General features: G+C 45.9%; 5 protein-coding genes across 5 annotated transcripts; 4 read left to right on the top strand and 1 right to left on the bottom strand.

Annotated features, from left to right (window-relative positions):
• Positions 1-109: 109 nt before the first annotated feature.
• Positions 110-1186, bottom strand: BRETT_004714 (uncharacterized protein; the record flags this gene model as incomplete). The annotated part of the gene is made up of 1 exon (XM_041283207.1): positions 110-1186. One exon carries the CDS (start codon positions 1184-1186, stop codon positions 110-112), a length of 1077 nt encoding a protein of 358 aa, XP_041136559.1.
• A 1033-nt stretch (positions 1187-2219) lies between these two features.
• On the top strand, positions 2220-4619 carry BRETT_004713 (uncharacterized protein; the record flags this gene model as incomplete). The annotated part of the gene is made up of 1 exon (XM_041283206.1): positions 2220-4619. The coding sequence occupies one exon, from the start codon at positions 2220-2222 to the stop codon at positions 4617-4619; it is 2400 nt and encodes a 799-aa protein (XP_041136558.1).
• Positions 4620-5029: 410 nt separating this feature from the next.
• On the top strand, positions 5030-5686 carry CPR2 (Peptidyl-prolyl cis-trans isomerase B; the record flags this gene model as incomplete). The annotated part of the gene is made up of 1 exon (XM_041283205.1): positions 5030-5686. One exon carries the CDS (start codon positions 5030-5032, stop codon positions 5684-5686), a length of 657 nt encoding a protein of 218 aa, XP_041136557.1.
• A 1092-nt stretch (positions 5687-6778) lies between these two features.
• Positions 6779-9889, top strand: BRETT_004711 (uncharacterized protein; the record flags this gene model as incomplete). The annotated part of the gene is made up of 1 exon (XM_041283204.1): positions 6779-9889. The coding sequence occupies one exon, from the start codon at positions 6779-6781 to the stop codon at positions 9887-9889; it is 3111 nt and encodes a 1036-aa protein (XP_041136556.1).
• Positions 9890-11906: 2017 nt separating this feature from the next.
• Positions 11907-13394, top strand: BRETT_004710 (uncharacterized protein; the record flags this gene model as incomplete). Its single annotated transcript, XM_041283203.1, has 1 exon — positions 11907-13394. The coding sequence occupies one exon, from the start codon at positions 11907-11909 to the stop codon at positions 13392-13394; it is 1488 nt and encodes a 495-aa protein (XP_041136555.1).
• Positions 13395-13674: the final 280 nt, after the last annotated feature.

The following is a 13674-nucleotide window of genomic DNA, read 5'->3' as shown; positions in this document are numbered from 1 at the left end:
AGCACAGAAGCAATTATAGTGTTCCGTATAAGATTCTCTTCCTAGAAAGTGATGAAATTCCACAATTTTCGGTTGAATTCCTTCTAGCAATAATTTTGCACGTTTCATTTCACCGCGTTCTATTCAAAATTTCTGTATCGCTGACTGAATCATCTTTAGCAGCATGAGCCAATGCTGAAGTTGCAATGACTCGACTGCTGCTGATACTACTGCTGGCTAATGCTGAGGATGAACCCTCTTCTTGGGGTTCAACGTTTATTTCGGTGCTGTTTTCAGCCCTGGAATTGTGCAAATCTCTCTCTAGCGCAAGTTTCGGCTCTTTGTACTGTGTTGCTCTTGAAAGACTTGAGAGACAAAGTTTTGTCAGCTGCTTTCCCGTCGGAACCCGGTAGCTGCCGTCAGAAATCAACTGCACCATCGTCCGAAAGCTCTGATCGTTTGCTGTGGCAAGAGGAAGGTTGTTAGCAATGAAAAAGCGCATAACAGACATGTCTATTTCTGCTTTTTGAGTGCTCAACTTGTGCGGACGTGCCATGGTCAATTCCTCGCCACCGTGTAGGCCGTGCACCTTTAAATCTCCCTGCTGAGTCTTTCTTATTAAGGCTGGCGAGGTTGCATTTGTTGTATCTGCACCATTTGTGCTTTCAACACCAGTGCTAGTTTCAGTGTTCGCAGCAATTGAGGTGAGATCATCCAATCCAGCAGCACTTGCATCATCAAGTTCGCCGTCTCCATCAAACATGATTGGCTGGTGTTTAACCACTCGTTTCGAGACAATTGTACTGGGTCCAGTGGTCAAACTCTCGTAAAGTTTCGGGTCACAGTTATCTTTCATACTTATGCAGTATCTGGCATGAACAAGCATTGTTTCTGCAGGGCGGGGAGCCACACACTCACCACAAAACTTACACCGGGCTCGAGTTATTCGATCTGTACCCGGATCTCTAATCCTGTCAAAAAGTGTCCATATAGCTTTTGCAGGTCTTCCTCTTCTTTCGTCGAATCTTCTTCTTTTCTTTGTGCTTCTAACCATCTGAACCACCTCTGTGCCTGCTCCTGAAATGCTCACACTACCTTCATTCTCTCTATGCACATTACCATGGACCACACTTGCATTATCTGATTGTCCGGTAGTGGGAATTTCTCTACCTGTAGCTAAAAGACGTGAATCGTATGCATCAGCCATTGGTTTCCAGCCCTCAAGTTCTTGTTTGAATAAAGCAAAACCCTTCCTAATAAATTAATGTTGTCCGGTGAACTTTTCACAGATCGAACAACGATGTTGTTTCTAAGCCCCGTTTATTTGTCTAATTACAGTGCAACAGCAATAGCTATATACCTGTTATTCCAAAGTATGTTTTTGTACGGCTTTACCTATACACACCTGATTTAGTTTGCTGCCTGCCAATTAAAGCACAATGCTTGAAGCTTTATAGACCGGAAGCTAACCCTTACCAAAGGAATCCGGTTTTTTGAAACACAAATTATTATATGTGGTTTTTGATGAGGATCGCAGCTGCTGATTGTTGCAAAAAAAAAATTGCTTCTGTTCTTTTCCTCAATTCTGCTTTATTCTGCTTTATTCCGCAAGCCCTCATTCCCAGACCTCTCTGCATGCATGCATCCTTACCTATTGCATGACTTCCATCCAGGATTTCACTAAGGATTAAACCTACTTTCAGACCCGCAGGTATTAGTTCAGGTTGAATGCCTTACAGTTTTAAGGTTTCATGCTGGACTGATTCCATTATTAGCTAAAATTATTTAAATAAAAAAAGAATACCAAATTCCACTAAAAATATTATATTCCATCTCCTGTTTTTTAAATAACCATTAACATTTTCTACGAAATCTGTCCGACTTACCAAGTTTTGTTTGTATATTAGCATGATATTCGAGATGCCATAAGAAAATATTCAAACTGAAACAGCAAGAAATACATTTAACTATTGGAAAGATGGACATATTCAATGGAGATTGATCATTCCATCTTAAACTTAAAATGTTGAAGAATGCACATCAAATTTGTGGTTGTACCACGACACACAATAAGCAAACACTCCGCATTAATTTTTTTATGCTGATCTGAAAAATTTTTTATCTCCAAAATTCAACCTGAGATGAGCTTATCATTTTATTCAGCTCTTTCTGTACACTTGATCATACGAACAAAGAACTTGTTCATTGACTAGCAAACATCATAACATTGAAGTAACAAAATGCCGGCTTCTATTGTTGACCCTTTTATGGTTACCAGTCTTCCAAGGCTGCCATCATCAGGAAAGCTATCTGACCAATGTAAGATAGCGAAAATCCCAACGTCAACAAGTACTTCGTTTGATATAGCGGTGAATGGCTCGTACGTGGCAACTTTTATCCTCAAGCCATCCCCCAGAATGATCTGGTCTCACTCACTTTCACCATCTGTCAAAGTGGATGCTATCGACAGTTGTGATCTTGACAATAAAGCGGAGACACAGAATAGTTCAGACGGCGGTAAAATATATGCAGTTGGACTTTCGGATCGGAATAAACACTCGTTAAAACTTATTAAATGTGAAAATCTCTTTTCAACAGATGTTAATGATGACAGCGAAAGCGTTATAGACATCAAAATAGACTCGCAAGCGGTTGGAGTACGCATTATGGAGGATAAAGAACGCGTGGTAGTTTTGGATAGTGAAGGAACAGTGAAAGCTTACCCTATTAGATTCCATAACGAGGAAAAGGAAGCTGAAGATCCCAAGCCACTTTTCACATTGAAGAAGCGGGGTGACTTGCATGGTTCCGTGATTTACTACAGATTTGTGAAATATTCAGATTTTGACCTCGGTAAGACATCCACAAAATTCGAGACTGCAGATAAGTTAGAGACAGTGCTCATTTTTGTGGACAGAATTCCATCGGAACAGGCAAATACACAAACTTTACAGGGACATATTCGTGCATTTGGACAGACTAGCGCATTGGATATTGTCAGTTCAACTTTAAAGCTTCCGGAAGAAGTGGGTAACTCTGAGTTAGAGATATCGTTCGATCCATCAGGAAGAATAGTTGTTTTGACAAATGGGGAACACATGAAGCTATACACATACAGGCTTCCATACTTAGAGTTGGACCAGACCGTTGATTTGGGGTGGCTTTTCAAAGATGAGGAAGTTGAAGGAGAAGCTTCGATAATCCCGGCTTCTACTAACAGGATGCTTGTGGCGAAAAACGGAATGATTGCATTGATTGACACAGAATTTAAGGCTCTCCTTACCAAATTTGATGTGATGGACAAGGCAAAAAGACAGGGTAAGGCTGTTCTTATGCAAGCACCGATGGTTAAGGGAAACACTTTGCGGTCCAGAGAAACATTCGCCTTGTATTTGGTCAGTAAAAGTGCCGAGACAGGAAGTATATTGAATCAGGTAACTGTAGATACCGGACTTGGTAAGCTGAGAGATGTTTTGGGACGTGGATTGCGGGAATTCCGTCCTAAATTCACGCAGAAGTCCAAACGGTTTGTTGGATTGCCACTTCTCGTTACAAGAAGTGAATTGAAATCGAAAATCAAGGAGGCCAGTAGTCTTTTGAATCGTTCCGGAGAGGCTTCGAACAAGATGGGAAGAGTGTACGAACAGTTGAAAGAGATGAAGAGGACGAAAAAGTACGAGGAGCTTGAGCAGTACATAGTTTCATTTTTGAAGATGGATAAATCAGCCGATGCTGGTAGAGGACTCCAGAACACCGAAAACGGGGAAGTTAAAACAAACGAAGTGGGAAAATTGAGAGTGTATGAGGCTGGAAAAGACAGAATTGTTGATCCTAAGTTTTTCAGGAAGGTGGCGTTGCTATTGTTTGACCGTGTTGACAACAGAGCCATTGGAACAAAGATAAAAGTTCAGTTGAACGAGAATTTCATACCTGAACATGCATTAACGTATCTGCTTACACATCCACTCTTTCCAAAGGATATTACTCCTGGATTGCTCAATGTTCTTTCAGTGTCTCCAAGACTCATGAGACAAGCTATTGTTACGTGCCCAAATATTCCGTGCAGCGATCTCATAGAGCAGATGAGCCTTGTAGAGGATGCAGATATGTTTAAAGACATTGTTGGACGGGTAACGGACGATTTTGCGCCTGATACAATAACAGAGGAGATGATCAGGCTTGCAAATGGAGAAGCAGGAGGCTCTAATGCGAAGATCGACGTTGATGGAATCATCCGGAAGGTGATGGACACTGGTTATGGCATTTCAATAATGAACTCTTTGATAGACTCAAATGGTGTGACTTTAAGTCTTCACTATTCGAAGAATGAGTCGGAGCTCGGAAACTTGACGAGCAGAATTGAGAAGAAGGTGAGCGAGTGCGAGCAGCAGTCGAGACTATTGTCGATAATCGACCAGTCGCTATCTTTAGTTGATGGAGTGAGTGGAAGAAAGAAAAGAGAGCAAGCCGAAAGAAGAAGAAGAAGAAAGACTCAGTCTCAAAGCAAGACGGTGGAGGTAGAAAGCGGACGTACAGACTCAATGCTAAATGTGGGAAGTGTGTCGAATGAATTATTTGATTCCTCTTTGTCAAATACCAAGAGGATTCCTACATATTCTATTGAGCGTCTAGAAATATAGGTTTAAGTATGCATTAATATGAAAGCAGGCCATTAGTATGTTTTGGCTATTGTAGATAGGATGCTGAGATGTGTAGATATTGAGCTTAGATGACACCGCTTTAAAGATGTCTTCCGTGCTGGACTGGATATGTCAAATTAAAAATGACCGTATACACTTTTATCGGTATAGACTGGAAATAGGAGGGGCGCGGGTCCCAGAATTCGGCAAGGTGGAGGCTGGGCTCGAAAATTGTAGGTGAAAAAAAAAGGAAAAGAACAGCGGAAAAGAACAACGAAAAAAAAAATCGGCCCGAGCCTCAACGTGGTATATAAAGGAGTTGTAAGTGTTTCTTTTGGCAGTTGTAATTCCACAGATATAATACCAGCGTTTGGTACTTTTTTCACGCCAAAGAATAGCAATTGAACAGGATGAAATTTTCACTGGGCGGATTAGTGTCCTTTTTGGTGCTTTGCCTTATGTTTGCAAAGCAGACATTATGTGCAGCAGATTCGAATCTTCCAGAATTGCCAACTGTGACACACAAGGTGTACATGGATATCGTGGAGGGACGTGGCAAGGATGCGAAGAAGCTTGGGAGAGTTGTGCTTGGACTTTTCGGAGGAGTTGTTCCAAAAACTACAAAGAACTTTTACCAATTGTGTGCATCGGATGATCCAAACTTTGGATACAAGGACTCAACGTTCCACAGAGTGATCAAGAACTTCATGATTCAAGGCGGTGACTTCACGAAGGGTGATGGGACAGGTGGCAAGTCGATTTACGGCAGCAAATTCGAGGATGAGAACTTCAAAGTTGCATTAGACAGACCAGGTCTTTTGGCCATGGCTAATGCAGGCCCAGACACCAATGGATCGCAGTTTTTCATCACTACTGTGTCGACTCCATGGCTTACGGGAAGACACGTTGCGTTTGGCCGGGTTTTGGAAGGTTACGAAGTTGTTGAGAAGATTGAGAATGCAAAGACAGGATTTGGCGACAAACCGAGAAAGCCAATCATTGTTGCGGAATGTGGTGTCATTGATGATGCTGCCGAGACAACTGCTGAGGTTAAGGACGAGTTGTGAGGGTTTGATTGTTGATGCTTTATAGTTATTTTGATAGGTAGTGGAGAGAGAATACATATATAAGTAACATTAAAGCCAAGATCGCGGCTCGTAGAGAAATAAACGATGCAGGCCAGTGTAGGTGCCCGGTAGGTGTTGCATAATGCCGCCGGGTGTCCAAATATGGAAGTTTTGCATGCCATGTAGAATTGAAGAGATAAGAGATGCATAAATCTTAAAATTGACGCATTTTCTTATCTGAGGTAAGAAAAAGATAAACAAGGTCGCATGGCGTGAAGGATTCATCGGAAAACCTGAAGGGACACCTGAAAGCCCAGAATGCATATTTCTGGCAGAGTTATCTGTCGACATGTGGATTCATTATGCTAAAGAGTTCGTCTGTGAGCAGTGAAATTTTTTTTCCAATTTGTGCTGTAGTGTAGTGCTGCTGCTCGCTATAATTTCCGTTTATTACCAATTTTTTGGAAATCTCGCTATCGAAAAATTGTTCTTTGGAAAATTTTCATTATGCTGGCAGTATTGTTGCTTGAATTGTGGTTTGTTTTGAATTATCTCCTCGTTCTGATTAATGCCACAGGATGAGATAAAAGAGAGCGGCGAATAAAATTTGACGATCAAAATTTGAAAATTGTATTTAATACAAGATTACCGCCGAGACAGGAGAAAGTGAGACACAGGAAAGAGTGAGAAGAGATATAGGAATAGGGAAGATATTGAACATAGCGAGAGATATTGCTATAGAAATTGCTAGAAGAGATATTGATATAAGTGAGAGGAGATACTAATATAGAAATAGTGAGAGATATTGCTATAGAAATTGCTAGAAGAGATATTGATATAAGTGAGAGGAGATACCAATATAGAAATAGTGAGAGATATTGCTAAAGAAATTGCTAGAAGAGATATTGATATAGGCGAGAGGAGATACTAATATAGAAATAGCGAGAGATATTGCTATAGAAACAGTGAGAGAAGAGATTCTAGAAGAAATAACACATAGTATCATCCGCTAGAACTATTACTACCAGTACTAAATACAAACTAGGCATTTACGCAAAATAAGCGTGTGGAATAATACACTACATACCGTAAATGAGCTCGAGCTATTCAAGCTACGGTACAGACACATCAGAGAGGACGACTCCGCGGGCGATCGACGCGCCGACGCGGCGGCACGCGTCGATGTCGGTTGACGGGGGCCAGGCGTTGGGTCGAAGCTTCATATACAGCAGTTATCGCCCGAGTGGTCTGGAGGGATTCGCGGCGGGGACCCCGGCTGTGCACTCGACGAGTTCCGTGCACGAGGAAACGGCAAATTTTGCGGGGGTTGGCGTGGACGAGGAGAGCAGCGGCAGTGAGGCCGTGCTGGGGGAGACAGCGGAGCCGGAGCCGGAGGGAGAGGGGGAAGCGGAAGTGGAGGGGGAACGATCGTACTGGTCTGCGGGGGAGCCCCGTGCAACGAAAAGCTCGAAATCGGATTCGTTCTCGCAGACATCTTTGTCGCATAATTCATTGCATAATTCATTTTCGCAAACGCCCGAGCCCCCGAGCGAGTCCCCTTTGCCCGAAGCGCCCCTTTTAGCCGAGCCCCCCCGCACGTCGTGGCAGAAGTTTTTCGCGCGCGCGAGGAAAATCACCCGGGACTTCCCCAGGGACCTCCCCGCGTGGAAGCAGACGGGGGCCCGTGTGGTGGGGTACGTGCCGGCGGTGTTCCTCGGGGTGCTCATGAACATCTTGGACGCGCTCTCGTACGGAATGATCATGTTCCCGTTGAGCGAGCCGTGCTTTAAGGACATGGGTCCGGCGGGATTATCGATGTTTTACGTTTCGACGATCGTGTCACAGCTTGTTTTTTCGCTGGGCGGGTCGGCGTTCAAGTCCGGGATCGGCTCCGAGATGATCGAGGTGACGCCCTTTTTCCACAAAATGGCCTCCAGCATCATGGTGAGTCTCGGGGAGGACAACAAAGACGCGGTGGTCGCCACGACGATAGTGACGCTGGCCTTTTCTTCGGTGGTGACCGGGTTGTGCTTCGGGCTGCTCGGGAAATTCCGGCTGGGTAGGCTCGTGGGCTTTTTCCCACGCCACATCCTCGTGGGCTGCGTTGGCGGAGTGGGATACTTTTTGGTGGTCACCGCGATCGAGGTGTGCTCGCGGATTGATGGCGGGATCCACTACAACGCGGCGGTGCTGCGCTATCTTCTGCAGCCGCTGGTTTTCTTACAGTGGACCGTGCCGCTAGCGCTGTGTGCCGTGCTTGTGCTTGCGGAGCGCTTCGTGCGCAGCCCGCTCCTTGTGCCGGGATACATCATCGCCGTGTTTGCCGCATTCCATGCGCTCGTTGCCGCTGTCCCGCAGTGGTCGCTCGGCGCCGCCCGGCGCTTCGGCTGGGTCTTCGCCGCGCAGCGCTCCGCAGGCCCCTGGTACGGCTTCTATGCGCTCTACCGCTGGCGCATCGTCGACTGGTGGCTCGTCCTTGCGCAGATGCCAACCATCCTTGCGCTAACCTTCTTCGGCGTCCTCCACGTGCCCATCAACGTCCCCGCATTGGCGCTATCCACAGGGCAGGGCGCAGACGGCGCAGACGCCGTCGATGTCGACCGCGAGTTGCTGGCGCACGGCATCAGCAATGCACTATCCGGCATGCTCGGCGCCATCCAGAATTACTTGGTCTACACAAACTCGGTGCTCTTCATCCGCGCAGGCGCCGACTCGCGCCTCAGCGGCGTCCTCCTTGCGCTGGCTACCGCAGCCGTCATGGTCGCCGGCCCCGCAATCATCGGATACATCCCGGTATGCGTCGTTGGCACTTTGGTGTATCTTTTGGGTTATGAACTCCTCAAAGAGGCACTCTGGGACACAGTGGGCCGCGTGCGGCCCTTCGAGTACGCGACGATCGTCGTTATCGTCGTCACAATGGGCGCAGTCGACTTTGTTGCGGGAATAATCGTTGGAATTTTGCTTGCGTGCGTGTCTTTCGTGGTAGAGGCTGCGGGGCGCGAGGTCGTGCGCGGCGTCTACAGCGGGCGCTATGCGCGCTCGATCGTTGTGCGCCACCCAAAGCAGATTGAGTTCCTTGCGCGGGTCGGCCGCCAGACCTGCGTCTTCAAGCTTGCGGGTTCGCTATTCTTCGGCTCGATCGGCCGGCTCGAGGAGCGCGTGCGCACGCGCTTTGCGCACCACGCCTGGCTGCGCGACCCCATTAAGTTCCTCATTCTTGACGTCAACGGCGTCCCGGGCATCGATTTCTCCGCCGCAGAGGGCTTCAAGCGCATCCGCAACCTTGCGCTCGACCGCGGCTGCTATCTTCTCATCTCCTCTGTCGATGCGCACTCCGTCATGGTGCGCGCGCTCGAGGACTGCGGCCTCTGGGAGGACCCGCGCGACCGCGCCCGCGTCCAGCTCTTTCACGATCTCAATTCTGCGCTCGAATGGTGCGAAAACAGGTTCTTGGCGGACGTGGCGGCGTATGCACGCGGTAGCGCAGCGCTCGACAGCCCAGGAACATCTCCAACGGGCATCGCGATCCGCTCCCGTCGCGCTTCCAAAATCGGCGCCAGACCCCGCAGCGCTTCCCACGCGCAGACTTCCCGCAGACTCCCAATGGCGCTCCTCCAGAACGCGGGATTCTCCCCTTCGGAGCACATCCCACTTCTCTCGGCGTCGCCACGCCGCGCGCAGTTCGTCTCGGCCGCCCAGAAGTCCCTTTCCGCCGAGCGCCGCGAGCTCTTGAAGTCCGCTGCCCCGCCCGCACAGCCGTTGCCCCTCGTCTTGAAAATCATGCAGGGCCTCGCCGACTCCCTCAGCGAATCCCTCTGGGCTGCCTTGTGCCCCTACCTCCGGAAATCCGTCTTTGGCGCCGCACGCACCATCTACTCCCGGGGATCCGACCCCGTTGCCCTTTTCTTCGTCGAGCACGGCCTCATCAACTACCGCATGACTTTCAACAACTTGAATCTCAGCCTCCGCAGCTCCGTGCTCCCCCTCACGCTCTTCGGCGACATCATCGCGTCCCACTCCGACGACAGGAAAATTGTTTACACCGCAGAGTCCGCATCCACCGTCTGGGTGCTCGACGCCGCTTCCATCGGCAGGCTCCGCGCCGACAACGCCGAGCTCTACGAGCAGCTTCTTGTTGTCTGCCTCCGGCTCTCCGCCCAGCGGGCCGATACCATCGCCTCCAACATCATGGTGTCGTCCTGAGAAATTTTTTGCCTGAATTTCGCTTCGCTTGCCCTCGGAGTTTTCGCGTACCTGGTACTGGATTTATTGTCGCTGCAGTTTCTTTGAATATTTCGATATTTGATGCGATCTGAAGGTGTTCGGAATTTGAACTTTGATGCAGTCTGAAGATTTTTGGAATTTGATCTTTGATGCAGTTCTACAGATATTCAGAATTTGATCTTTGATGCCATTCTATATCGTTTTGTGGATTCCTCCCATAGATTTTTGTTGATTTTTTTTTTCTTAACTCAACTTTGCCTTTGCATTGCTCTTCTGTTGCTTACAACCTTTGCGAAGTTACGTAGAAATTATTTATCTGATGCGTGAATTACTTATCTGATGCTGTCATATTTAATTCGATTTGGTTTCAAGTGTGACTTCATTACTTTATGAAGCTTCTTGTTAATTTTAATGTTGTGTGCTTTTAAGGCTAAATAAAGGAAATCATAAAAGTAATAGAAATAGAAAAGAAGGCACATGAACTAAATAAAAGGGTAAGATGCAGATGTTAAGTACCTTTAATCCTTATAAGGAAGGCCTTATTTGCGTAAACAAGGCAGGACAGTTACATAAACCCGACTATCGGCAAATCTGTTACCGATACATGAATTACTTATCTGAGGGATTATATTTGATGGCTTATATCTGAGGGATTATATCTGAGGGATTATATCTGATGAATTATATTTGATGAATTATATCTGATGGATTATCTATTATCCTTGAATCGGCTCTCCCAATAGTGCTTCCTTCTTATCTCATTGATGTTTGCTTCATCTTTCGATTTAACCTTCATGAAAACGAAGATCCTGTACTCTTCCTTTGAAATTGGCTTGCATAACTTCTGATTTCTGCATCCCCACTGATTCTTCATCAATTAATACCATACGCTAGTATTTCTTCCAGCATTCTAACTCTTATGAACAATTCTTGCTTCACTTTGAGTAGCCTTATTTTGACTTCATCTTAGCTTTTGCTTTTATTCGACTTCGACGTTATTTGGCTTTCTTTATCCACTATTGCATTGCTTTAGCATCATGTTAATTTCTTCAACATCGCTTTGGAGTTGCCTTGATTTTGCTTTCGTTGAATATCGTTTGACATCTGGCACCGGCTTCAATTGAAATTACCAACATGTTGAAACTTCTTGCTCATCTTGACTTCGCATTTACTGCATGTCTTAAATATTCAAATTTGCCATTAGCATGTACTTTACGTGGCATTTTGATTGAGGAATTGCATTGACTAAATTGTCTAGATTGCTTGAAATATCTTCATTTCTTGTATTTCTTGCATTTATTGCATTGCCATTTCTTGATTCACCATCAATAACGCTGCTTTTTGTGCTTCTTAATTTAGATACACTACCGCATCCTACTAACCTGATTATGAGTGTAGTATCACCAAATAGGAAACTAACCCACCCGAAACAGTCAATTGTGAACATTCCTTACGCTTATGTTCATTCTAGAACTAGAAAGCTGCTATTGCTTGATGCCATTATTTTACCATGTAGGAAATTATGCATTTTGAGGAGAAAAGTAAAGAAATAGTAATCCCACTTGACTCTCTTAAATCCTTCTGTTCGGACATGAAACAAGGCGCGAACATACCGACGCGACTATCGACTGATGACAATAAAATATGCCTCTTTCCCTCTACTCCCTCACAAACATGCATACTCCTCCTACATTCTGTCTTAATGCATAAACCTCATGATCGGCAGCAGCCATTGGATCACGTAAGCACCTCAAGTTTTCAAATTGTAGAGATGGACATGCGTCTATTCTGAAAAATGTGTCACTCACTAGCCTGAAAAATTTTTCTTTATCTTTCTGGAACTTAACAGGCATGTGCGGGATTTAAAATTTCTGTTATCATCCCCCGCATTTTTCAATCGATCTCGATTCGTGAGTTTCGCTTTATTGGATCTCATTCTACTTCGACTCACTTTGTTTGCATTTTTGCATTATTCGACTTCGTTAAAGAAACGAGCATGGGGCTTTTTCACACATCGATTGCAAATAGCCAGCAACTTAACAACTGGGCCGAAGACGAAGTTGGAGCCACTTTTTCTCCAGGGCTCTCAATTAGAAACTCTGCTTTTGGTGGATACGGTCTTTTTTTCGATTCTCATCACATTCCAAAGCAACAAAACTGGAATGGGGAAATATTGAGGATACCGGCTGGCTCTGTGCTCAGCTTGGAAACATGTAGGGCGATAATGCGGTCTTGCAAGCAGGAAAAGACCCAAACTTTAACGTTTATTCAGCAGTGTCTCAAAAGCTACTGTAGCGAGGCACATGTAGTTTCTGAAAGTTACATTTTGGTGGCCTACTGCGTGGCTTTTCTGGTGTTAGGGCGCCTGGGCAGGCTTAGTGACCTCCAGTCGCCTTCCGCCCGGTTTGTGGGGCGATATTTTGACATTCTGATGGAAACCAAAGTCCACAATCTCAATAATGACGATGTAAATCTATTGCTCGCTTATGTGAGCGAGTTTCCGGGTAACACGCTTGTTCAGGAGGTCGTTAGAAGATTGCATGATGGAGCGAGTTCACGGTTTGCGGGATTAATCGACGAAAAACTGTTGGAAAACAAGCATCCCGGAATACTTTCAGCCAATGAGGTGATCCAGATCGAAACGGCGATTAGATCACGGGAGCTCGAGATTCCGGACGTTTGCAGTAGCAAAGAGGGTGGGCAGGGGGCTGATTTTAGCATCAGTATCAAGATGGTACCCATTTTGGACTTTGCAAACCACAATAATGACCTGGTTAACGCCTATTTCGACATTGACCGATCCAACAACGACGTTTTATTGAAGTTGGACCCGGAAAGCTTCAAACAGCAGGCTGGGCAAGTCCACGAGGTGTTTATCAGCTACAGTCCGGTTGAGGAAGCAACTCGATTCCTGGTGACTTACGGATTTATCCCACGCAACCTGGATTCTACGCCAACTTTCGTGGATGTTCCATTTTGGGGCCATTTTGCAGACCACAAAACAGAAAATGAACGCTGGAAAGATCCCAACGTGTTGTTTGCAGTGAGATCAGGCGTGGATGGGCGGATCGACGACGTTCAAATCTGTCTCACAGACAAAAAAGAGGTGTTGAGTTTGATGAGACGGATGATGGAGAAAGATGATGTCACCAGGAATTCCGAACAGGAAACTCTTTCACAATTTGTGACGGTGGTGAGAAACGGGCTCGGGGAATACACAGAGAGATTGAAGAGGTACAAAACATGGGCAGATGCACAGAAATTGGAAGACGGAAAAAGCAAAAACATCTGCGAACTAGTAGAATTTGGAATAGTGATGGCAGAAAAGTTTGCCACAAGGTACCAGCAGGAAACAAGGGTGGAAAAGCAGCGGAATTACTCAGCGCTAATTTTAGCGGCAAGGGATGATCACGAGGCCAATGAATGGGACAGTTTGAGACTCATTCCGGACTATAATGAGGAAGAAGAACACATTGAGGGGTAACAATGGAATAGATGGAATTAGAGGTGCGAGGAAAACAGGATGGATTTTGAAACACGGAGCATTGTGAGCAGAACATGGAAGGTCATTGACAATGGTCGGGAGCTGGATAATAACTTCCATAGGGTTCGCTCGAAACTGGTAAAGTCAATAGCTTGTTTCCGGATGCGGAAAGTACAAACAATGCTTTTACACCGCATTGTGCTCTTTGGTGCTGCCGTGGATCTACTTTCAATCATTTAGAAATCTTGGCATCATTGTTGGCCAATATTGCCGTGGGCAG

Source organism: Brettanomyces bruxellensis, chromosome 7 (assembly GCF_011074885.1).
Source record: "Brettanomyces bruxellensis chromosome 7, complete sequence".
In the NCBI taxonomy this organism is placed as follows: Eukaryota; Fungi; Ascomycota; class Pichiomycetes; order Pichiales; family Pichiaceae; genus Brettanomyces; species Brettanomyces bruxellensis.
This window is presented reverse-complemented; position numbering and strand designations above follow the sequence as displayed.